Source organism: Patiria miniata, unplaced genomic scaffold, assembly GCF_015706575.1.
Source record: "Patiria miniata isolate m_02_andy unplaced genomic scaffold, ASM1570657v1 HiC_scaffold_6, whole genome shotgun sequence".
In the NCBI taxonomy this organism is placed as follows: Eukaryota; Metazoa; Echinodermata; class Asteroidea; order Valvatida; family Asterinidae; genus Patiria; species Patiria miniata.
This window is the reverse complement of record NW_024037073.1, coordinates 25,653,584-25,680,523: the sequence shown is the minus strand read 5'-3', so window position 1 is coordinate 25,680,523 and position 26,940 is coordinate 25,653,584. Positions and strand designations below refer to the sequence as shown.

Here is a 26,940-nt window from a genome sequence, read left to right as displayed (position 1 = left end):
AATGCAGATTTCACCAATAACTAATATAAACAACCAAATTAATGTTACCATTTATTAAATGGTTAAATAAAATTAGTAATACTGACGTACCAGTAATAAGAAAGTGGCAAAGGTAACAACAGGTACAGTTTCGGCCACTCGGAAGACAGCGCCGTACAGTCGCGTGTTTATGTTGTTGAATGCTGCCCTCATGTGTCGTTCGATGGGCATGCAAGCTCTTTCGAAACATCGGCCTCCATCGCAGTTCACAACTGCTTCAGGTTCATATACTGAACTGGCATCCTTCTTTTTTTTAACGAGACGCATACGTCTCCCGTAACGGAAGCCCAATAATACCTATTTGTCTATTCTTATTTGACAACTGACGCTTTCTGAGTAGCTGTGAGGAAATTTCATAATCTTCAAATAATTATAGTAGACAAAGCCGCAACTGGGAATGAATCGAATTTTCAGAAACCCTTTAAACCCATGTTTTCTTTTTTTCTGGAGGGTGTGAGTTTTTCCCCTTGAATCCCCCCCCCCCCCCCAATTTATGTGATTATTCAAGACAAAGGAGTTATTGAAAATGGCTATCTATGTGGTAGGTACCCAAGAGATTGTGGAAAATTGTTTGGTAATCCTTACTTTTAGGACACCTCTATTTTTTACAAGTTCTGTTCAAAACTGACTTTTGCAGATGACTGTCCAGTACCAATTGACTTTTGCAGGCTAAAGCAGTCTTTTTTCTAGTTTTGAAAGCACTTTCAAAAAAATGTGACTTTCCTACCTTTTTTCACAGTCAGACATGCATGTTGTAGTTCCAACACGCGTGAAAGCCCTACATAATGAAAGCCCGATGCTGATTGGCTGCTAAAAAAAATAATTAAGATGTTTATTTTTTGTCAGCCAATCAGCATCAAGCTTTCATTGCATCAAGCTTTCACGTTTGCCATCTTGGTTTTTGAGTCTGTTTTCTGGTTGTCATCGTCATCTTTTACCCCTCAATTTCCCTCTAAAATCAAAGCCCTGCCCTCTTTCCACAAACTTAAACCAGGAAAAGTTCCGTACTCGGAGGTCAATTTATCTGCTGCGCCAAACATATTAAGTGTCATTTAGTCAGCTGTTTTGGTGAGTCTTTCCCTTCCTATATAGGAACGGGGTCCTAAAAGTAAGGATTACCAATTGTTTATATTCTTTAGTTGGACACCTCGTCGCAAAAGTAATTTTAAGAAAGCAAAATGTAAAATTCTCCAGTTTCCGGACACTTCACAATGAATATTGAATGGCTGCTGCTACGGTATTCGGTTACTCCTAGAACTATGATGCTCCGCGTGAGCGGAGCCGCATAGACACAGAACCCCACAAAATGGTTAATTGCAGCACAATCCCTCATGACATATCGTCAGTCCACCAAAACGACCAGGATATGTTTTGACGCACTCGCATTCAATTTGCGTTGGACAACACGCGCTATCTGCCTCAATTATGGTGAGTCGAGGATACTCGTGTAAGTTGCGCCTATCAAACATCGGTGGATTCTGTCGGTTTTTAGGCCAAAATGATGAAAAATATGCCCTTTCCGCACTGAGCCAACCTGACACTAGAAACGTGCACAAAGATAATGATCGATCACTGATTTTCGGTTCGCTCGGAGCACGCTGCGGGGGAGCGGTACTTGCACTTGTACGCATGAGCGTATCATTTGCTTGCAGCGTGCTCCGAGCGAACAGAAAATCATCAATCGATCAAATCTGCGTACACGTTTCAAGAGTCAGGTTGGCTCAGTGCGGAAAGGGCATATTTTTTCATCATTATGGCCCAAAAACCGACGGAATCCAGCGATGTTTGTTAGGCGCAACTTACGTGCGTATGTCATGAGGTATTGTATGGAGTTTATGGGCAAATTGTGCAGCGGTTCTGTAGAAAATGTCTATGTTTTGATGAACGTTTTTGTACTTAGTTGGTGTGTTGTAGTAGCAAACAATTTTGCGAGGTTCTCTGTCCATGAGGCTTCGCTACGCGGAGCATCATAGTTCTAGGAGTGACTGCTAGGGTAGTACTCAGTACTCCCTACTATTCTACATCACTTCCTTGTGTTTGTTCAGAATCAGAGGTGTTGGAAAGAATGTTGCAACCTGATGCTGCTTTTTCCCTCATATATCAACTCAATGAAGGTCAGTCATTGCAAATATGATAAAACATGAATCTGGGACTGGGAAACATTTCCAATTTTGTTAGGAAATACTGAATTTTTTGGACTCTCCATAGACTTTTTACACAACCGCTGAAGTAGCGTCAGGTTGCAACATTCTTTCCGAGGTGACTGTTGGCTCCCAACGAAACCGCTTCCACTGCCTCAAAAGAGATCCCATCTGCGAGTGGTTTCTTTGTTAAATGTTTTATGCCTGGTTTTTATGAACTACCACTTTGAAAACTCATTCATTCATTAATTAGACATAGGCATTTGCCCGTGGTCTCCTCTTCAAATTATACACAGTTGGGATCACTGGCGCCGCTCCCACCACAGCCCGTCTTTCCAGTGCTGCTGCTTTCAGTTCCTTGGTGTCACACCCAGACCATTCAGGGATGTTGTCCACCCAGCGCATCTTTGGCCGGCCCACGGAGTGACGACATCCCACTGACATCCCATCCACAACAGCTGCCGCCATGCCGCCATGCCGGACCACATGGCCCAACCATGCTGCCTTTCGTTCCATCACAGTGCTACTGCTGAAGCACCACCGGTCGACGATCATCTCCATCAGTCTTTCATTTGTCACATGATCTTGCCACTTGATGTTGAGTAGGTGACGCCAAATGGTTCGGCCAAAACTGTCTAGGCGTTTGACGCCTGCTGCCTTCAACGACAGGGTGGTGGCACCATACAGTACCCTTGATATGACTAGGGCCCAAGCAAGCTGTACCTTTACCTCAAGGCTGACGTGGGGAGAGCGCAGATACTTGCACTGCCGAAGAGTGGATCTGCCCATACCTAACCGCATCCGAACCTCCTTGCTGTCCTTGTTGAAAACTGCTTTGAAGATTTGGATTTGAGTAGAAAATGAGATTTTCTACTGATTTTATTGACGTAGCCGTTTTATACATTCACATTTTTTTTTTTTACATCATGCATGTTTACTTGACAGTTTTTCTCATGTTTTTTTTTTCGCAACTATAGGCGCATCCATCAGTGCGGATGAAAGGCGCCGAGGCAGACTGGACACCCATACAATGCACAGACAGGGAGTGTAGCCACTCCTTGATGAAGGCTCCGCATCTGCACTGTCCATTCTGCTCCCAGGACAGTCTCTTCACTGATGAGATTCTCCTCAAGGCGCACTACAGGGTCAAGCACGTGGATAAAGGCATCAACTTTGGGGGTGAGTTTGCATTTGGGAACAAGACCAAGCGCTTGCATACATGTGACTGGATCCCAAGAAATATGTTTTAGGTTAAGCCAAAGGACAATGTTTTTCACTTTCTCTTCACAGGTCGTGCTACAAGATGACTTTTAAGGTCCATGTGAGTTGAATGCAACACTTGTCTAAGTGACAAGCCAGCCGAGTGCAGCAAGATCCATCAGGTCAAAAGTCTGAAGGCCAAATTGCCTCTGAGTCTGTGGTCCTCGAACGCAGCAGGATACAACTGAGGCATTGTTCAATGGGATTAGCTCTCATTGTTTCAGAACTGGCTGTTAATGCACTGACAGTGTTGATAGCTGAAATGCAGCAAAGTGCACCAGACTTTTCCACCTGATGCACTGTGCTGCATGTGGCAGAGGGTTAATTAAGATAAGTTGAAGGCAGTGGACAGCAGGACAAGATAGTGGCATTTGTGGAAGTTTTATGAAAGTGACAGATACCTGGGCTGGTTATTCTTTAATAGCAGATACCAGTGTTTGATAGACTCAATTGTCACAGGCCATGCCCAAGAGCAGAAATACTTCAAGGGTGCCCACTCGCACTGCTACCATTGTCACAACGGGTTCAGCAGGAGGGACAAGGCTATGAAGCACTACCAGCAACACTTCCGTAATCCAGAGACCACAATACAGATAGTTATTACTCGGGTACTGTATGTCATGGTCAATTTTACAATCATGTACTTCATTTTATCCCAGTGGGCACATCAGACTGCACGTACAATACATGTAAACCACAATTCATAAATACCTATGGCAGTTTATCCATTCCTGTTGGTCGAGAAGCTGCTATGTGGCTGGTCTTAAACGGATGATAAAGACATGGCTGGCTGGTCTTCAACTCTTTTCCAGTCTCACTTGAAATTTTGGCTCCTATGAAATCCAGTGCCTCTTTCCATTTTATTGGTCCTCACGTAGGCATGTGCAATGCTACCAGTGAGTCAGTATTTTATAGTCCTAAATTCACAACGCAACGCCCCAGGTGCGTTTTGCATGACATCGCGCAGTATGTGCGACGCGTGTGCCTATCTCCAAAAAAGGAGATGTTAACATCTTACTCGCAAGCTGGACACTCCATTATTTAGCTATAGAGGGGTGTTAAAAAAACATGAAGTGAACTTGTTGAGCAAAATCAGGTTTTTTTACCAAAAGGTTTGGATTTTTTTGACCGAATAGGTATTTATGAATGGGAATAAATATGTGCTTGGTCGGTATTTAAGTTTAAGACCGCTTGGAGTCTGGGTCCTGATAAATACCATCGCCTTCGACTCCAAGCGGTTTTAAACAGAGTGATTAAGACCTTCCAAGCATACTTTTATTCCCTTTAAACTGCATCAACAGTGATAAGCTATTAAACATTGGCACAGGTGGGTAAACTACCATGGTTCACTCAGAAAATGTTGTAAATTCCTGATGCTTGAATTCCGGAGCTCATTGGACTTATTTATAGCTTTAAAGACTCTCTGAAATAAATTTCCTAATCAAACATTTGACTCGAGTATTTATTCTTTTGAGAATGATTAGAGACACCTTTTTGGCTCAAACTGTTTGAAAATGCACTTATTTTTTTTAACCTTCGCAGTTTCAGTGCTGTTTCAAGACAACTGAGTGTGCCGTTGCTGTAATGTAATGGTCCCCTTTAATCTGCATGAAAAAAAACCAAAACAATGAAATAAATTTAATCAGTTGAAATTGATGTACCTTGTGAGCAGGTATGGTGGTTTACAAGGATTTTGGTGGATTTTATCAAATGCCAACACTTAGGGTCTTTCAAAATAATTAAGTTTGAACTTTAATTTTTCCTTGTACATTTGCGGTGTAAATTGAATCTTTTGCAACCCTGCAGGTTTTGTCTCATTGAATCATCCTCAACCACTTCACTCCACCATTTTACCCAGTATGTCAACTAGATCTTCACTACATACACTGACCCAGCACCCAACAGTGCCAGCCTGGTAACACACCTCATAGTCCCCCAGTCACAGCAGCCATCGGAGACGGACACATCATCCCCGGGGCTATGAGCAGACTGACGGGCAGCAGCCGCAAATCGAGTACCAGTATGCCTGCATCAATGATCCGAGCCAGAGCACTGCCAATGGGGAAGGTAAGATGGTAAGAATATTAACCCTGACCCTCCAAGAATCCTTCAGCATCTACCCAGAGGTTAAGGTGGATAATGCCACCAGCAGTGAAGGATAATTAGAAGAAGCTGACCAAAAAGCCAAGGGGGAGGCATTTGATACAAGGAAGCACTCTTCCCCCCCCCCCCAACCCATCCCCCCCCCCCCCAACTTTGTTTTCAATTGATATATCGTGAATTCATATGAAAGAAGGGAATGGGTAGACAACAGCATGTTTAATATAGTTGTCTTCACTCCTGCACTTGTTTAAAAAATAAATAAAACAACCACCAAAAATTCAGCATTTTTTTAAGGGGGTTGGGGTGGGTGAGAGCCAATATTGCCAGTGGATTTTACAAATTGGAATTTAAAGGTGCAAAGAGTGTGCCACTGGCGTTATTTTAAGTTGATTGAATTTTGGAAGACTCGAAGGTTTTAAGCAAAAAAAAAATATAATAAGTCAGGGTGGCAATACATTTTGAAAGCTGACTTCAACAGTTAATTAAATATTGGAATTTGTTAGGAATAAGGTTTGAAAAAGTGAGTGATTGCTTGCACCCAGTTACAAGGAATTACATGTTCTTGACACACTGCATCATTGGGGACTTTCTTGCCTTTATCCTGTTTTTACCGCTACATATTATCTGTCCCATTCAAGCGCAACATATATGTCGACCTTTCTACTCCATAAACTCCTCCCATCATTTCCCCTCTTTGTGTAGCCCACACCTGGAGTGACCTTTTGATGACCGACTTTCATTATTACAGGAATCATTATCCAGGATAATTGCTCAACCTTTCCCTCTCGTAAACAGTTGTCCTTATTGAAATACCAGACGAAGGAAGCAAAGAGGATTTGGAGGACGAGACTTGCTACACAGAGCACAACTTGTCGCTGCTGCTGCAGGAGAAGGAAAGTCTGGAGAAGACTCTTGAGGAGGAGCAGACCACGTTGGCCCAGACAGAGCACAGGATGAAAGGCACTATAGAAAGGCTTCGTACAAAGGTGAGTGGGCATTCCATCTGGTCTTGGTCTAAGAATGAGTTTGGATCTTGTTCCCTGCATGCAACAGGTACCAAGGACGTCAATCGCTTCTCAAAAGTGGGAGGGGGGACATACCTTGATCAGAACTAATGCAGGCACACTAATGCGACTGCGTTCTTTCAGTGGTCAGATTTCTGTTAGGATGCCAGCTGTCATGGCTGTGGGCGATCATGGTGTGCACTGTTGTCATTGCTCTACATTTTCTACACGTTCTACGTTGTTCTATGCGCTGACGCTGCTTATGATAAATGCAGACAAACCGTTGCACACATTTTGTACACAAGCTCAGATGTGTAGTTTATCCTTGTGTAGAGGATTCGTGGTTTCACTCATACTCTAGTTGCACTAAATAACTGGGCAACAACACATGTGCTTTCTTAAGCATTCATGCTCCAACTGCACACATCATAAAGTGCATAAATGTCAGACTTTGGGGTGCATTGTCATGGTTGTGATTGGTTACACATCATGGGGCAGAGCCTAATGGATTGGTCTATTAAAATTCCATCTGTAAACAAATAATTTCTCTGCCCATCCTTCTTGCTCTCCAGGTTGAGTATTTGTCCAACACAAACACGTCACTCAAGCAGCAGCTGTCCATGATTCACACGTCCAGTTTGATGAAACGTCTAACCAACGACAGCGAGAACCAGTCCATTTTGCAAGAGTTACTGCAACACATATCTGAGCAGCACACCCAGCTGCTGCACCACCATCTAGCACAGCTACGGCTGTACACTCAGGCCTGCGCATTATCCAAATCAGCCCCCGAGGAATCTGCAGCTGAATCTACAGTCTTGGTACCAGACCTGGCTGACCAATCACAGGACATCTCACACATGTCCATGATGTCGTCCTCGGAGGGCACCCTTGGGAACATGGAGCAGACAGTTGTCATGACGATAACGTCTGAGGAGGATTCGGAGCCGCTCGGCAACACCGTGGATAACCCCGGAGATACTGTGGGACATGACTCCTTGACTTTGGATATAAAGGACGTTCACACCAAATGACATTCTGTACCTACTGACAAGCGAGGGACTGTCACCAAGACATGACACCTCTGAGTCGGTCACGTTTATCAATCAGGTAGAACTCATCCACATCACAACACAGGCTGTGATGTCACGCAACAGGATTTTCACAAGAACAAAAGTTGAAAATTGATTCTTTCCAACAGCATGCCAAAAATATTCTGCCCCGATGGCTTTGACAAAAGAATGTTTGAAGACAAATGTCAAATCAGGGGCCACTATTAAAACGTGGGAGAACTAACAGCCTGAAAGCCACTTAACTAAATGAAACCGGACATATTTTGTAAACAGTGTACACTCAGTGTTGTCTTAGGGCTTAGTTGGGGGGGGGGGGGGGACTTGAACTAATGAGTTGAGTCTTCATGGAAGTTTGTCTTACCTGAATGAAAAATTTTACCAAAGCAACTGGCCTTGGTCTCTCCTATCTTTTCGAGTTCTCGATGGGCAATCCCGAATCCGCTCAGTGAATGGGCGTCGTTGTAGGCCCAAACAGATCCACGTAGGTCCTCAAACACTTTATATCTATTACTGAAACATATACGATGCAATTATGATTAACATTGAAACATTTGGTCATATGTATAAAAACTAGCATTTGCTTCTTTTTTTTATTACGTATTTTTAAGCATAACTTTTATTTGCATGAATAAAAATGAGAGCAAATGCTTTCACTATTTGCTTCAAGCTAAAAGTATTTGCTTTTTTACTTTTTGGCTTTTGCTAGACTAGAAGTGTGGACTGGTTTCAAACTTGAAAAAAATATAAAGTTTCAATTGACCTCAAAATTAATAAAATTTTAAAATCTAAAACTCCAACTGTGGAACTTGAACTAGCAACCTTCAGAAGTTCAGATTTAGGGTCATCAGTCCGTATTACTTGATTAAGCACAACTTCACACTATTTTGTAGTTAAAAAATTAACTAAAGTTTCAATTGACCTAAAAAGTAGTAAAATTTTGAAATCTAAAATTCCCAGTGTGGGAATGAACCTGCAACCTTTAGATTTAGAGTCAGCAGTCTGAACCACTGCACTAAGCATAATTTCATGCTTTTTAGTGGTTACGGAATTAACTATTAAGTTTCAATTTACCCAAAAAGAAATAAAATTTTAAAATCTAAAATTTCCACCCTTGATTTGAACCCACAACCTTCAAATTTCGAGTCAGTAGTCCATACCATTGGACTAAGCATAATTTCACACTTTTAGTGGTTACAAAATTAACTATGCAGTTTAAATTTACCCAAAAAGACATAAAATTTTAAAATCTAAAACTACCACCCTGGATTTGAACCCGCAACCTTCAGATTTCGAGTCAGCAGTCCGTACCATTGGACTAAGCATAATTTCACACTTTTTAGTGGTTACGAAATTAACTATGAAGTTTCAATTTACCCAAAAAGAAATAAAATTTTAAAATCTATAATTTCCCCCCTGGATTTGAACCAACAACCTTCAGATTTCGAGTCAGAAGTCCATACCATTGGACTAAGCCCAATTTCACCATTTTTAAAGGTTACGAAATTAACTATGAAGTTTAAATTTACCCAAAAAGACATAAAATTTTAAAATCTAAAACTTCCACCCTGGATTTGAACCCGCAACCTTCAGATTTCAAGTCAACAGTCCATACCATTGGACTAAGCATAATTTCCCACTTTTTAGTGGTTACGGAATTAATTATAAAGTTTCAATTTACCCAAAAAGAAATAAATTTTTAAAATCTATAATTTCCCCCCTGGATTGGAACCCACAACCTTCAGATTTCAAGTCAACAGTCCATACCATTGGACTAAGCATAATTTCACACTTTTAGTGGTTACGAAATTAACTATCAAATTTAAATTTACCCAAAAAGACATAAAATTTTAAAATCTAAAACTACCACCCTGGATTTGAACCCACAACCTTCAGATTTCAAGTCAACAGTCCATACCATTGGACTAAGCATAATTTCACACTTTTTAGTGGTCACGAAATTAACTATCAAATTTAAATTTACCAAAAAAGAAATAAATTTTAAAATCTAAAATTTCAACCCTGGATTTGAACCCACAACCTTCAGATTTCGAGTCAGCAGTCCAAACCATTGGACTAAGCATAATTTCACACTTTTTAGTGGTTACGAAATTAACTATCAAGTTTCAATTTTCCCAAAAAGACATAAAATTTTAAAATCTAAAACTTCCACCCTGGATTTGAACCCACAACCTTCAGATTTCGAGTCAGCAGTCCGTACCATTGGACTAAGCCTAATTTCACAATTTTTAAAGGTTACGAAATAACTATCAAGTTTCAATTTACCAAAAAAGATATAAATTTTAAAATCTAAAATTTCCACCCTGGATTTGAACCCACAACCTTCAGATTTCGAGTCAGCAGTCCGTACCATTGGACTAAGCCTAATTTCACTATTTTTAAAGGTTACGAAATAACTGTCAAGTTTCAATTTACCCAAAAAGAAATCAATTTTAAAATCTAAAATTTCCACCCTGGATTTGAACCCACAACCTTCAGATTTCGAGTCAGCAGTCCGTACCATTGGACTAAGCATAATTTCACACTTTTTAGTGGTTACGAAATTAACTATGAAGTTTCAATTTACCCAAAAAGAAATAAAATTTTAAAATCTATAATTTCCCCCCTGGATTTGAACCAACAACCTTCAGATTTCAGTCAGAAGTCCATACCATTGGACTAAGCCCAATTTCACCATTTTTAAAGGTTACGAAATAACTATGAAGTTTCAATTTACCCAAAAAGAAATAAATTTTAAAATCTAAAATTTCCACCCTGGATTTGAACCCACAACCATCAGATTTCGAGTCAGCAGTCCATACCATTGGACTCAGCATAATTTCACACTTTTTAGTGGTTACGAAATTAACTATGAAGTTTAAATTTACCCAAAAGACATAAAATTTTAAAATCTAAAACTTCCACCCTGGATTTGAACCCGCAACCTTCAGATTTCAAGTCAACAGTCCATACCATTGGACTAAGCATAATTTCCCACTTTTTAGTGGTTACGGAATTAATTATAAAGTTTCAATTTACCCAAAAAGAAATAAATTTTTAAAATCTATAATTTCCCCCCTGGATTGGAACCCACAACCTTCAGATTTCAAGTCAACAGTCCATACCATTGGACTAAGCATAATTTCACACTTTTAGTGGTTACGAAATTAACTATCAAATTTAAATTTACCCAAAAAGACATAAAATTTTAAAATCTAAAACTACCACCCTGGATTTGAACCCACAACCTTCAGATTTCAAGTCAACAGTCCATACCATTGGACTAAGCATAATTTCACACTTTTTAGTGGTTACGAAATTAACTATCAAATTTAAATTTACCAAAAAAGAAATAAATTTTAAAATCTAAAATTTCAACCCTGGATTTGAACCCACAACCTTCAGATTTCGAGTCAGCAGTCCAAACCATTGGACTAAGCATAATTTCACACTTTTTAGTGGTTACGAAATTAACTATCAAGTTTCAATTTTCCCAAAAAGACATAAAATTTTAAAATCTAAAACTTCCACCCTGGATTTGAACCCACAACCTTCAGATTTCGAGTCAGCAGTCCGTACCATTGGACTAAGCCTAATTTCACAATTTTTAAAGGTTACGAAATAACTATCAAGTTTCAATTTACCAAAAAAGATATAAATTTTAAAATCTAAAATTTCCACCCTGGATTTGAACCCACAACCTTCAGATTTCGAGTCAGCAGTCCATACCATTGGACTAAGCCTAATTTCACTATTTTTAAAGGTTACGAAATAACTGTCAAGTTTCAATTTACCCAAAAAGAAATCAATTTTAAAATCTAAAATTTCCACCCTGGATTTGAACCCACAACCTTCAGATTTCGAGTCAGCAGTCCGTACCATTGGACTAAGCATAATTTCACACCTTTAAGTGGTTACGAAATTAACTATAAAATTTAAATTCACCAAAAAAGAAATACATTTTAAAATCTAAAATTTCCACCCTGGATTTGAACCCGCAACCTTCAGATTTAGAGTCAGCAGTCCATACCATTGGACTAAGTGTAATTTCACAATTTTAAAAGGTTATGAAATTAACTATCAAGTTTCAATTTACCCAAAAAGAAAAACATTTAAAATCTAAAATTTCCACCCTGGATTTGAACCCACAACCTTCAGATTTCGAGTCAGCAGTCCGTACCATTGGACTAAGCATAATTTCACACTTTTTAGTGGTTACGAAATTAACTATGAAGTTTAAATTTACCCAAAAAGACATAAAATTTTAAAATCTAAAACTTCCACCCTGGATTTGAACCCACAACCTTCAGATTTCGAGTCAGCAGTCCGTACCATTGGACTAAGCCTAATTTCACAATTTTAAAGGTTACGAAATAACTATCAAGTTTCAAGTTACCCAAAAAGAAATACATTTTAAAATCTAAAATTTCCACCCTGGATTTGAACCCACAACCTTCAGATTTCGATTCAGCAGTCCATACCATTGGACTAAGCATAATTTCACACTTTTTAGTGGTTACGAAATTAACTATGAAGTTTAAATTTACCAAAAAGACATAAAATTTTTAAATATAAAACTTCCACCCTGGATTTGAACCCACAACCTTCAGATTTCGAGTCAGCAGTCCGTACCATTGGACTAAGCCTAATTTCACAATTTTTAAAGGTTACGAAATAACTATCAAGTTTCAAGTTACCCAAAAAGAAATACATTTTAAAATCTAAAATTTCCTCCCTGGATTTGAACCCACAACCTTCAGATTTCGATTCAGCAGTCCATACCATTGGACTAAGCATAATTTCACACTTTTTAGTGGTTACGAAATTAACTATGAAGTTTAAATTTACCCAAAAAGACATAACATTTTAAAATCTAAAACTTCCACCCTGGATTTGAACCCGCAACCTTCAGATTTCGAGTCAGCAGTCCGTACCATTGGACTAAGCATAATTTCACACTTTTTAGTGGTTACGAAATTAACTATGAAGTTTAAATTTACCCAAAAAGACATAAAATTTTAAAATCTAAAACTTCCACCCTGGATTTGAACCCACAACCTTCAGATTTCGAGTCAGCAGTCCGTACCATTGGACTAAGCCTAATTTCACAATTTTTAAAGGTTACGAAATAACTATCAAGTTTCAATTTACCCAAAAAGAAATACATTTTAAAATCTAAAATTTCCACCCTGGATTTGAACCCACAACCTTCAGATTTCGATTCAGCAGTCCATACCATTGGACTAAGCATAATTTCACACTTTTTAGTGGTTACGAAATTAACTATGAAGTTTAAATTTACCCAAAAAGACATAAAATTTTTAAATCTAAAACTTCCACCCTGGATTTGAACCCACAACCTTCAGATTTCGAGTCAGCAGTCCGTACCATTGGACTAAGCCTAATTTCACAATTTTTAAAGGTTACGAAATAACTATCAAGTTTCAATTTACCCAAAAAGAAATAAATTTTTAAAATCTATAATTTCCCCCCTGGATTTGAACCCACAACCTTCAGATTTCAAGTCAACAGTCCATACCATTGGACTAAGCATAATTTCACACTTTTAGTGGTTACGAAATTAACTATCAAATTTAAATTTACCCAAAAAGACATAAAATTTTAAAATCTAAAACTACCACCCTGGATTTGAACCCACAACCTTCAGATTTCAAGTCAACAGTCCATACCATTGGACTAAGCATAATTTCACACTTTTTAGTGGTTACGAAATTAACTATCAAATTTAAATTTACCAAAAAAGAAATAAATTTTAAAATCTAAAATTTCCACCCTGGATTTGAACCCACAACCTTCAGATTTCGAGTCAGCAGTCCAAACCATTGGACTAAGCATAATTTCACACTTTTTAGTGGTTACGAAATTAACTATCAAGTTTCAATTTTCCCAAAAAGACATAAAATTTTAAAATCTAAAACTTCCACCCTGGATTTGAACCCACAACCTTCAGATTTCGAGTCAGCAGTCCGTACCATTGGACTAAGCCTAATTTCACAATTTTTAAAGGTTACGAAATAACTATCAAGTTTCAATTTACCAAAAAAGATATAAATTTTAAAATCTAAAATTTCCACCCTGGATTTGAACCCACAACCTTCAGATTTCGAGTCAGCAGTCCGTACCATTGGACTAAGCCTAATTTCACTATTTTTAAAGGTTACGAAATAACTGTCAAGTTTCAATTTACCCAAAAAGAAATCAATTTTAAAATCTAAAATTTCCACCCTGGATTTGAACCCACAACCTTCAGATTTCGAGTCAGCAGTCCGTACCATTGGACTAAGCATAATTTCACACCTTTAAGTGGTTACGAAATTAACTATAAAATTTAAATTCACCAAAAAAGAAATACATTTTAAAATCTAAAATTTCCACCCTGGATTTGAACCCGCAACCTTCAGATTTAGAGTCAGCAGTCCATACCATTGGACTAAGTGTAATTTCACAATTTTAAAAGGTTATGAAATTAACTATCAAGTTTCAATTTACCCAAAAAGAAAAAACATTTAAAATCTAAAATTTCCACCCTGGATTTGAACCCACAACCTTCAGATTTCGAGTCAGCAGTCCGTACCATTGGACTAAGCATAATTTCACACTTTTTAGTGGTTACGAAATTAACTATGAAGTTTAAATTTACCCAAAAAGACATAAAATTTTTAAATCTAAAACTTCCACCCTGGATTTGAACCCACAACCTTCAGATTTCGAGTCAGCAGTCCGTACCATTGGACTAAGCCTAATTTCACAATTTTTAAAGGTTACGAAATAACTATCAAGTTTCAAGTTACCCAAAAAGAAATACATTTTAAAATCTAAAATTTCCACCCTGGATTTGAACCCACAACCTTCAGATTTCGATTCAGCAGTCCATACCATTGGACTAAGCATAATTTCACACTTTTTAGTGGTTACGAAATTAACTATGAAGTTTAAATTTACCCAAAAAGACATAAATTTTTAAATCTAAAACTTCCACCCTGGATTTGAACCCACAACCTTCAGATTTCGAGTCAGCAGTCCGTACCATTGGACTAAGCCTAATTTCACAATTTTTAAAGGTTACGAAATAACTATCAAGTTTCAATTTACCCAAAAAGAAATAAATTTTAAAATCTATAATTTCCCCCCTGGATTGGAACCCACAACCTTCAGATTTCAAGTCAACAGTCCATACCATTGGACTAAGCATAATTTCACACTTTTAGTGGTTACGAAATTAACTATCAAATTTAAATTTACCCAAAAAGACATAAAATTTTAAAATCTAAAACTACCACCCTGGATTTGAACCCACAACCTTCAGATTTCAAGTCAACAGTCCATACCATTGGACTAAGCATAATTTCACACTTTTTAGTGGTTACGAAATTAACTATCAAATTTAAATTTACCAAAAAAGAAATAAATTTTAAAATCTAAAATTTCCACCCTGGATTTGAACCCACAACCTTCAGATTTCGAGTCATCAGTCCAAACCATTGGACTAAGCATAATTTCACACTTTTTAGTGGTTACGAAATTAACTATCAAGTTTCAATTTTCCCAAAAAGACATAAAATTTTAAAATCTAAAACTTCCACCCTGGATTTGAACCCACAACCTTCAGATTTCGAGTCAGCAGTCCGTACCATTGGACTAAGCCTAATTTCACAATTTTTAAAGGTTACGAAATAACTATCAAGTTTCAATTTACCAAAAAAGATATAAATTTTAAAATCTAAAATTTCCACCCTGGATTTGAACCCACAACCTTCAGATTTCGAGTCAGCAGTCCGTACCATTGGACTAAGCCTAATTTCACTATTTTTAAAGGTTACGAAATAACTGTCAAGTTTCAATTTACCCAAAAAGAAATCAATTTTAAAATCTAAAATTTCCACCCTGGATTTGAACCCACAACCTTCAGATTTCGAGTCAGCAGTCCGTACCATTGGACTAAGCATAATTTCACACCTTTAAGTGGTTACGAAATTAACTATGAAATTTAAATTCACCAAAAAAGAAATACATTTTAAAATCTAAAATTTCCACCCTGGATTTGAACCCGCAACCTTCAGATTTAGAGTCAGCAGTCCATACCATTGGACTAAGTGTAATTTCACAATTTTAAAGGTTATGAAATTAACTATCAAGTTTCAATTTACCCAAAAAGAAAAAACATTTAAAATCTAAAATTTCCACCCTGGATTTGAACCCACAACCTTCAGATTTCGAGTCAGCAGTCCGTACCATTGGACTAAGCATAATTTCACACTTTTTAGTGGTTACGAAATTAACTATGAAGTTTAAATTTACCCAAAAAGACATAAAATTTTTAAATCTAAAACTTCCACCCTGGATTTGAACCCACAACCTTCAGATTTCGAGTCAGCAGTCCGTACCATTGGACTAAGCCTAATTTCACAATTTTTAAAGGTTACGAAATAACTATCAAGTTTCAAGTTACCCAAAAAGAAATACATTTTAAAATCTAAAATTTCCACCCTGGATTTGAACCCACAACCTTCAGATTTCGATTCAGCAGTCCATACCATTGGACTAAGCATAATTTCACACTTTTTAGTGGTTACGAAATTAACTATGAAGTTTAAATTTACCCAAAAAGACATAAAATTTTTAAATCTAAAACTTCCACCCTGGATTTGAACCCACAACCTTCAGATTTCGAGTCAGCAGTCCGTACCATTGGACTAAGCCTAATTTCACAATTTTTAAAGGTTACGAAATAACTATCAAGTTTCAAGTTACCCAAAAAGAAATACATTTTAAAATCTAAAATTTCCTCCCTGGATTTGAACCCACAACCTTCAGATTTCGAGTCAGCAGTCCATACCATTGGACTAAGCATAATTTCACACTTTTTAGTGGTTACGAAATTAACTATGAAGTTTAAATTTACCCAAAAAGACATAAAATTTTAAAATCTAAAACTTCCACCCTGGATTTGAACCCGCAACCTTCAGATTTCGAGTCAGCAGTCCATACCATTGGACTTAGCATAATTTCACACATTTTAGTGGTTACGAAATTAACTATCAAGTTTCAATTTACCCAAAAAGAAATAAAATTTTAAAATCCATAATTTCCACCCTGGATTTGAACCCACAACCTTCAGACTTCGAGTCAACAGTCCATACCATTGGACTAAGCATAATTTCACACTTTTTAGTGGTTACGAAATTAACTATCAAATTTAAATTTACCAAAAAAGAAATGAATTTTAAAATCTAAAACTTCCACCTTGGATTTGAACCCACAACCTTCAGATTTCGAGTGAGCAGTCCGTACCATTGGACTAAGCATAATTTCACACTTTTTAGTGGTTACGAAATTAACTATGCAGTTTAAATTTACCCAAAAAGAAATAAAATTTTAAAATCTAAAACTTCCACCCTGGATTTGAACCCACAACCTTCAGATTTCGAGTCAACAGTCCGTACCATTGGACTAAGCATAATTTCACAATTTTTAAAGGTTACGAAATAACTATCAAGTTTCAATTTACCCAAACAGATATAAATTTTAAAATCTAAAATTTCCACCCTGGATTTGAACCCACAACCTTCAGATTTCGAGTCAGCAGTCCATACCATTGGACTAAGCATAATTTCACAGTTTTAAGTGGTTACGAAATTAACTATCAAATTTAAATTTACCCAAAAAGACATAAAATTTTAAAATCTAAAACTACCACCCTGGATTTGAACCCACAACCTTCAGATTTCAAGTCAACAGTCCATACCATTGGACTAAGAATAATTTCACACTTTTTAGTGGTTACGAAATTAACTATCAAATTTAAATTTACCAAAAAAGAAATAAATTTTAAAATCTAAAATTTCCACCCTGGATTTGAACCCGCAACCTTCAGATTTCGAGTCAGCAGTCCAAACCATTGGACTAAGCATAATTTCACACTTTTTAGTGGTTACGAAATTAACTATCAAGTTTCAATTTTCCCAAAAAGACATAAAATTTTAAAATCTAAAACTTCCACCCTGGATTTGAACCCACAACCTTCAGATTTCGAGTCAGCAGTCCGTACCATTGGACTAAGCATAATTTCCCACTTTTTAGTGGTTACGGAATTAACTATAAAGTTTCAATTTACCCAAAAAGAAATAAAATTTTAAAATCTATAATTTCCCCCTGGATTTGAACCCACAACCTTCAGATTTCGAGTCAACAGTCCATACCATTGGACTAAGCATAATTTCACACTTTTTAGTGGTTACGAAATTAACTATCAAATTTAAATTTACCAAAAAAGAAATACATTTTAAAATCTAAAATTTCCACCCTGGATTTGAACCCACAACCTTCAGATTTCGAGTCAGCAGTCCGTACCATTGGACTAAGCATAATTTCACACTTTTTAGTGGTTACGAAATTAACTATGAAGTTTAAATTTACCCAAAAAGACATAAAATTTTTAAATCTAAAACTTCCACCCTGGATTTGAACCCACAACCTTCAGATTTTGAGTCAGCAGTCCGTACCATTGGACTAAGCCTAATTTCACAATTTTTAAAGGTTACGAAATAACTATCAAGTTTCAATTTACCCAAAAAGAAATAAATTTTTAAAATCTATAATTTCCCCCCTGGATTGGAACCCACAACCTTCAGATTTCAAGTCAACAGTCCATACCATTGGACTAAGCATAATTTCACACTTTTAGTGGTTACGAAATTAACTATCAAATTTAAATTTACCCAAAAAGACATAAAATTTTAAAATCTAAAACTTCCACCCTGGATTTGAACCCACAACCTTCAGATTTCAAGTCAACAGTCCATACCATTGGACTAAGCATAATTTCACACTTTTTAGTGGTTACGAAATTAACTATCAAATTTAAATTTACCAAAAAAGAAATAAATTTTAAAATCTAAAATTTCCACCCTGGATTTGAACCCACAACCTTCAGATTTCGAGTCATCAGTCCAAACCATTGGACTAAGCATAATTTCACACTTTTTAGTGGTTACGAAATTAACTATCAAGTTTCAATTTTCCCAAAAAGACATAAAATTTTAAAATCTAAAACTTCCACCCTGGATTTGAACCCACAACCTTCAGATTTCGAGTCAGCAGTCCGTACCATTGGACTAAGCATAATTTCCCACTTTTTAGTGGTTACGGAATTAACTATAAAGTTTCAATTTACCCAAAAAGAAATAAAATTTTAAAATCTATAATTTTCCCCCTGGATTTGAACCCACAACCTTCAGATTTCGAGTCAACAGTCCATACCATTGGACTAAGCATAATTTCACACTTTTTAGTGGTTACGAAATTAACTATCAAATTTAAATTTACCAAAAAAGAAATACATTTTAAAATCTAAAATTTCCACCCTGGATTTGAACCCACAACCTTCAGATTTCAAGTCAGCAGTCCGTACCATTGGACTAAGCATAATTTCACACTTTTTAGTGGTTACGAAATTAACTATCAAATTTAAATTTACCAAAAAAGAAATAAATTTTAAAATCTAAAATTTCCACCCTGGATTTGAACCCGCAACCTTCAGATTTCGAGTCAGCAGTCCATACCATTGGACTTAACATAATTTCACACATTTTAGTGGTTACGAAATTAACTATCAAGTTTCAATTTACCCAAAAAGAAATAAAATTTTAAAATCTATAATTTCCCCCCTGGATTTGAACCCACAACTTTCAGATTTCGAGTCAACAGTCCATACCATTGAACTAAGCATAATTTCACACATTTTAGTGGTTACGAAATTAACTATGAAGTTTAAATTTACCCCCCCAAAAAAACATTTAAAATCTCAAATTTCCACCCTGGATTTGAACCCACAACCTTCAGATTTCGAGTCAGCAGTCCGTACCATTGGACTAAGCATAATTTCCCACTTTTTAGTGGTTACGGAATGAACTATAAAGTTTCAATTTACCCAAAAAGAAATAAAATTTTAAAATCTATAATTTCCCCCCTGGATTTGAACCCACAACCTTCAGATTTCGAGTCAACAGTCCATACCATTGGACTAAGCATAATTTCACACTTTTTAGTGGTTACGAAATTAACTATCAAATTTAAATTTACCAAAAAAGAAATACATTTTAAAATCTAAAATTTCCACCCTGGATTTGAACCCACAACCTTCAGATTTCAAGTCAGCAGTCCGTACCATTGGACTAAGCATAATTTCACACTTTTTAGTGGTTACGAAATTAACTATCAAATTTAAATTTACAAAAAAGAAATAAATTTTAAAATCTAAAATTTCCACCCTGGATTTGAACCCGCAACCTTCAGATTTCGAGTCAGCAGTCCATACCATTGGACTTAACATAATTTCACACATTTTAGTGGTTACGAAATTAACTATCAAGTTTCAATTTACCCAAAAAGAAATAAAATTTTAAAATCTATAATTTCCTCCCTGGATTTGAACCCACAACCTTCAGATTTCGAGTCAACAGTCCATACCATTGGACTAAGCATAATTTCACACTTTTTTAGTGGTTACGAAATTAACTATGAAGTTTAAATTTACCCCCCAAAAAAAACATTTAAAATCTAAAATTTCCACCCTGGATTTGAACCCACAACCTTCAGATTTCAAGTCAGCAGTCCGTACCATTGGACTAAGCATAATTTCACACTTTTTAGTGGTTACGAGATTAACTATCAAATTTAAATTTACCAAAAAAGAAATAAATTTTAAAATCTAAAATTTCCACCCTGGATTTGAACCCGCAACCTTCAGATTTCGAGTCAGCAGTCCATACCATTGGACTTAACATAATTTCACACATTTTAGTGGTTACGAAATTAACTATCAAGTTTCAATTTACCCAAAAAGAAATAAAATTTTAAAATCTATAATTTCCTCCCTGGATTTGAACCCACAACCTTCAGATTTCGAGTCAACAGTCCATACCATTGGACTAAGCATAATTTCACACTTTTTAGTGGTTACGAAATTAACTATCAAGTTTAAATTTACCCAAAAAGACTTAAATTTAAAATCTAAAACTTCCACCCTGGATTTGAACCCGCAACCTTCAGATTTCGAGTCAGCAGTCCATACCATTGGACTTAGCATAATTTCACACATTTTAGTGGTTACGAAATTAACTATCAAGTTTCAATTTACCCAAAAAGACATAAAATTTTAAAATCTATAATTTCCCCCCTGGATTTGTACCCACAACCTTCATATTTCAAGTCAACAGTCCATACCATTGGACTAAGCAAAATTTCACACTTTTCAGTGGTTACGAAATTAACTATCAAATTTAAATTTACCAAAAAAGATATAAATTTTAAAATCTCAAATTTCCACCCTGGATTTGAATCCACAACCTTCAGATTTCGAGTCAGCAGTCCGTACCATTGGACTAAGCCTAATTTCACAATTTTTAAAGGTTACGAAATAACTATCAAGTTTCAATTTACCCAAAAAGAAATAAATTTTAAAATCTAAAATGTCCACCCTGGATTTGAACCCACAACCTTCAGATTTCGAGTCAGCAGTCCGTACCATTGGACTAAGCCTAATTTCACAATTTTTAAAGGTTACGAAATAACTATCAAGTTTCAATTTACCCAAAAAGAAATGAATTTTAAAATCTAAAATGTCCACCCTGGATTTGAACCCACAACCTTCAGATTTCGAGTCAACAGTCCATACCATTGGACTAAGCATAATTTCACACTGTTTAGTGGTTACGAAATTAACTATGAAGTTTAAATTTACCCAAAAAGACATAAAATTTTAAAATCTAAAACTTGCACCCTGGATTTGAACCCACAACCTTCAGATTTCGAGTCAGCAGTCCGTAACATTGGACTAAGCATAATTTCACACTTTTTAGTGGTTACGAAATGAACTATCAAATTTAAATTCACCAAAAAAGAAATACATTTTAAAATCTAAAATTTCCACCCTGGATTTGAACCCGCAACCTTCAGATTTAGAGTCAGCAGTCCATACCATTGGAATAAGTGTAATTTCACAATTTTTAAAGGTGATGAAATTAACTATCAAGTTTCAATTTACCCAAAAAGAAAAAAGATTTAAAATCTAAAATTTCCACCCTGGATTTGAACCCACAACCTTCAGATTTCGAGTCAGCAGTCCGTACCATTGGACTAAGCATAATTTCACACTTTTTAGTGGTAACGAAATTAACTATGTAGTTTAAATTTACCCAAAAAGACATAAAATTTTAAAATCTAAAACTTCCACCCTGGATTTAAACCCACAACATTCAGATTTCGAGTCAACAGTCCATACCATTGGACTAAGCATAATTTCCCACTTTTTAGTGGTTACGGAATTAACTATAAAGTTTCAATTTACCCAAAAAGAAATAAAATTTTAAAATCTATAATTTCCCCCTGGATTTGAACCCACAACCTTCAGATTTCGAGTCAACAGTCCATACCATTGGACTAAGCATAATTTCACACTTTTTAGTGGTTACGAAATTAACTATCAAATTTAAATTTACCAAAAAAGAAATAAATTTTAAAATCTAAAATTTCCACCCTGGATTTGAACCCGCAACCTTCAGATTTCGAGTCAGCAGTCCATACCATTGGACTTAACATAATTTCACACATTTTAGTGGTTACGAAATTAACTATCAAGTTTCAATTTACCCAAAAAGAAATAAAATTTTAAAATCTATAATTTCCCCCCTGGATTTGAACCCACAACCTTCAGATTTCGAGTCAACAGTCCATACCATTGGACTAAGCATAATTTCACACTTTTTAGTGGTTACCAAATTAACTATGAAGTTTAAATTTACCCAAAAAAAAAAACCTTTAAAATCTAAAATTTCCACCCTGGATTTGAACCCACAACCTTCAGATTTCGAGTCAGCAGTCCGTACCATTGGACTAAGCATAATTTCCCCTTTAAGTGAATACGAAATTAACTATCAAGTTTAAATTTACCCAAAAAGACATACAATTTTAAAATCTAAAACTTCCACCCTGGATTTGAACCCGCAACCTTCAGATTTCGAGTCAACAGTCCGTACCATTGGACTAAGCATAATTTCACACTTTTTAGTGGTTACGGAATTAACTATAAAGTTTCAATTTACCCAAAAAGAAATAAAATTTTAAAATCTATAACTTCCCCCCTGGATTTGAATCCACAACCTTCAGATTTCGAGTCAACAGTCCATACCATTGGACTAAGCATAATTTCACACATTTTAGTGGTTACGAAATTAACTATCAAGTTTAAATTTACCCAAAAAGACATAAAATTTTAAAATCTAAAACTTCCACCCTGGATTTGAACCCACAACCTTCAGATTTCGAGTCAGCAGTCTGTACCATTGGACTAAGCCTAATTTCACAATTTTTAAAGGTTACGAAATAACTATCAAGTTTCAATTTACCCAAAAAGAAATAAATTTTAAAATCTAAAATTTCCACCCTGGATTTGAACCCACAACCTTCAGATTTCGATTCAGCAGTCCATACCATTGGACTAAGCATAATTTCACACTTTTTAGTGGTTACGAAATTAACTATGAAGTTTAAATTTACCCAAAAAGACATAAAATTTTTTAAATCTAAAACTTCCACCCTGGATTTGAACCCACAACCTTCAGATTTCGAGTCAGCAGTCCGTACCATTGGACTTAGCATAATTTCACACTTTTTAGTGGTTACGAAATTAACTATGAAGTTTAAATTTACCAAAAAGAAATACATTTTAAAATCTAAAATTTCCACCATGGATTTGAACCTGCAACCTTCAGATTTAGAGTCAGCAGTCCACACCATTTGACTAAGCATAATTTCCCACTTTTTAGTGGTTACGGAATTAACTATAAAGTTTCAATTTACCCAAAAAGAAATAAAATTTTAAAATCTATAATTTCCCCCCTGGATTTGAACCCACAACCTTCAGATTTCGAGTCAGAAGTCCGTACCATTGACTAAGCATAATTTCACAATTTTTAAAGGTTACAAAATAACTATCAAGTTTCAATTTACCCAAAAAGAAATAAATTTTAAAATCTAAAATTTCCACCCTGGATTTGAACCCACAACCTTCAGATTTCGAGTAACCAGTCCATACCATTGGACTAAGCATAATTTCACACTTTTTAGTTGTTACGAAATTAAAATGAAGTTTAAATTTACCCAAAAAGACATAACATTTTAAAATCTAAAACTTCCACCCTGGATTTGAACCCGCAACCTTCAGATTTCGAGTCAACAGTCCACACCATTGGACTAAGCATAATTTCCCACTTTTTAGTGGTTACGGAATTAACTATAAAGTTTCAATTTACCCAAAAAGAAACAAAATTTTATAATCTAAAATTCCCACCCTGGATTTGAACCCACAACCTTCAGTTTCAAGTCAGCCGTCCGTACCATTGGACTAAGCATAATTTCACACTTTTTAATGGTTACGAAATTAACTATCAAGTTTAAATTTACCCAAAAAGAAATACATTTTAAAATCTTAAATTTCCACCCTGGATTTGAACCCACAACCTTCAGATTTAGAGTCAGCAGTCCATACCATTGGACTAAGCATAATTTGACACTTTTTAGTGGTTACGAAATTAACTATCAAGTTTAAATTGACCCAAAAAGTAATAAAATTTCAAATCTAAAATCCCCCTCCCCCCCCCCCCCCCCCCGTAATCGAACATGCAACCTTCAGATTTAAAGTCAGCAGTCCCTACCTATGGACTAAGTACAATTTCACATTATTTAGTGACCTGCTTTGTGTTTTGCATTCTTTTAGTTTTGTTTTCACTGATTGTCTGAGTATGACTTGGAATTTTGTATATTTAATTTTGCAAGATTCCTGCAAATCTTGGTAAATTCTTCAAGTTGCACACACTTTGTAAATACATGTACTTAAACTGTACAGTTAAATGATTTTTTAAAAATCTATTAAATATTGGGGCGTTCATGTTTGCTTTTACAATAATTTACAAACTTTTCAGATCATTTTTATTTAATTAATTTTGTATAATGTATGTAATTTCTCTCGGCATAATTTACTAAGCTGTTCGGGAAACTGCGCAAGGTGGAATTTCAACCAAGGACCACCTTTCTGCTGCCCAGCAGTTGCCTGGCAACCATTTCGATGTCAAGTTCAAGTCATCAAGTTCAAGGCTCTTTTCCAAAATTAGAGGCTTTCAACGGGTGTCAGCTGACCAACTTTGATGGCATCACTGTCGTCACGGTTAAATATTTATCTTTAGATATGGAAGACAATGTGGTCCACTCAATTCTGTCCTGATATGGTCAGGTTTATAGAGGGACGTTTCTGCAACTTTCGGCATGAGCCCACTGTCTTCAAAGGAAATTCCCATCGGTGTAGAATGAGGATCACATGGAACATCCCTTTGGTCATTAGAATAGGAGATCGCAATGCCTGGATTTCTCAGTCGGGCCAGGTACGCACCTGTGCCTGATGTGGTACCATTGGCCGTTTGGCAAAGAATGCAAAGCATTGAAGTGCCTAAAGTGTTTACAGGTTGGACACTTGTTCTATGATAATGTCATCTGACATTCTCGGATGATTGGTGGTGCTTTTCAATTGAAGATGTTCACTCTATGTTAAAAAGGGTCACTCGTGAAAAAAGGCCTCTTGAAACAGGTCTAAAAAATTCCAGTATAGGGGGGGGGACCGAAGGTTTTAAAATTTGCATTCTCCTCCACAATAAATCCTATCAAACAAATGGCTACAGTGTATTACGAATCCAAGTACATTGCCATTAGTTTGATTCCTTTGGCAAGATGAAAGATCCCTGCACAGCTCAGTAATCGCACCTTCTCCACCGTGCAGGTATATACCATACCAAGCTCCATTGATGTGCTACTCATTCAGTGGTTTTCATGCAGAGTCAAACCAGATCAATCTGTCATATTATACCTAGCTGTATCGACAGGCAATTAAGACAAGTTCCTTGCACCCCATCTGCAAGTTCTTCAGTTATCCAGGATATCTACGTGACATGGTATCAAATCACTCTGTTCCTCATTGGTGTTTGTCAGCAAAATATATTGTACAGTTGTAAACTGCACCAAGAACTCATGAGCTGTAAATTACAAGGTAGTTTCCCTGCTTAAAGGGCTACACAATCATGTAGTTGCTATACAAGAAAGTAATTATTTCAAAGGATTATATTTTCAGGTTCTGCAAAAAAGAAATTGGCAATGCAGAGCCAAAAATTAGTATTCTGCACACAATAAAACATTGGTGAAAACTTATCAAAATAACACAGCATTGTTGGCATAATGGTGCAGTGTCACCTTTTGTTTCTCGTGGGGATACATGTGTTGGCCCTGTCATGATTAATTCCAGGATTTAACGGCAAGAGCAGTCTTATCTTCTCAAAGAACATGAGATGCATAGGATTGTAGGCAACTGGGCATCATCAAAAGCCAGTTTTACTCTGTCAAGATTCTGTATCAGAGGCTTTCCTCAAGACGTTTGCAAATGTGTTGAAGTTAAGGACAGCAAAGAAAATACAACTGCACTTCCTCGGAATCAGAATATGAACCAGCCAAGAATATCAAGAAGGGTGTCTCTATAATCTTTCATGGTGGTCAAGTAGACAAGATTTCTTTGGCCAAGAGTACACATACAGTTTGCCATGGAATCGTTCATTATAAACGACAGAAAATGAAATAATTTAAGACTTCTTCAGTATCCGTTAGTACCTATTACGCGAACGACCTTAAAAATTGTAGGGGGCAATATTCAACGCATGCGAAAGGTAATTCAAAGGTAATGGATTGAATGATGAAAACCTGTTTTATGACTTTGATAGTTTGTCATTGTGGGTATATGTACATGTACATGTACACCAGTGCTTTCTAAGAGCTCGGTAGGAAGAAAAAATCACAAGCTTGCTCAGCTGGGAGTGAACCCATGACCTCCTGTTTATATGCAAACTTTATAATTAGCTCAAAATAATAATTAGGAAAATTTGATTTGCCCCAAAAGACATTGTTAAAAAGGCAAATACCTAATGTTAAAATTTACAGTGATCTGACACAGCATCAGCTGACTTATTTTGTATCAAAGACAGTGACATTATTTTATGCATTCCTTCCTGGTCATATTTTTAAATAAATGTTCATTCAATCAGCACTTGTACTACATTGTGTATTTTGTAATTAACGAAAAATGTATCAATAAAACCATGGAGTGCACAGGCCATTTCCGGCGCTACAGTGATTAGGCATGGCAGTTTTGGACACTTCAGTGATTAGGCATGGCAGTTTTGGACACTACAGTGATTATAGTGTCCAAAA

General features: G+C 36.3%; 2 protein-coding genes across 9 annotated transcripts in view; one reads left to right on the top strand and one right to left on the bottom strand.

The window, feature by feature from the left end:
- Positions 1-176, bottom strand: part of LOC119742838 — a 30,327-nt gene extending 30,151 nt beyond the window's left edge. The window contains exon 1 of the mRNA XM_038219037.1: positions 91-176. The gene's annotated coding sequence lies outside the window, so the exon portion shown is untranslated. The remainder of the gene's footprint in view (positions 1-90) is intronic.
- On the top strand, positions 167-7,189 carry LOC119742839. 8 transcript variants are annotated; one of them, XR_005272906.1, is made up of 7 exons: positions 512-580; positions 3,158-3,359; positions 3,471-3,501; positions 3,900-4,048; positions 5,299-5,507; positions 6,339-6,529; positions 7,120-7,189. XR_005272906.1 is itself a non-coding variant. In XM_038219039.1 (3 exons), the coding sequence occupies exons 1-3, from the start codon at positions 180-182 to the stop codon at positions 5,328-5,330; spliced, it is 315 nt and encodes a 104-aa protein (XP_038074967.1). In that variant the 5' UTR covers positions 167-179; the 3' UTR covers positions 5,331-5,501. The 8 variants fall into 8 exon arrangements, 2 of the variants coding, with proteins under 2 accessions (XP_038074967.1, XP_038074968.1); XR_005272907.1 differs by having other exon boundaries at positions 3,431-3,501; XR_005272904.1 differs by lacking the exon at positions 512-580 and adding an exon at positions 247-381 and having other exon boundaries at positions 3,471-4,048.
- The last annotated feature ends 19,751 nt before the right edge of the window (positions 7,190-26,940 follow it).

Excerpts from the sequence above, each read along its gene's own strand:
- LOC119742839 (XM_038219039.1), top strand. The coding sequence starts at position 180 with ATGCTGCCCTCATGTGTCGTTCGATGGGCATGCAAGCTCTTTCGAAAC. Across the intron at positions 261-3,157 it reads GCAGTTCACAACTGCTTCAG|GCGCATCCATCAGTGCGGAT; the intron begins GTTCATATACTG and ends TCGCAACTATAG. Across the intron at positions 3,360-5,298 it reads TAAAGGCATCAACTTTGGGG|TATGTCAACTAGATCTTCAC; the intron begins GTGAGTTTGCAT and ends CATTTTACCCAG.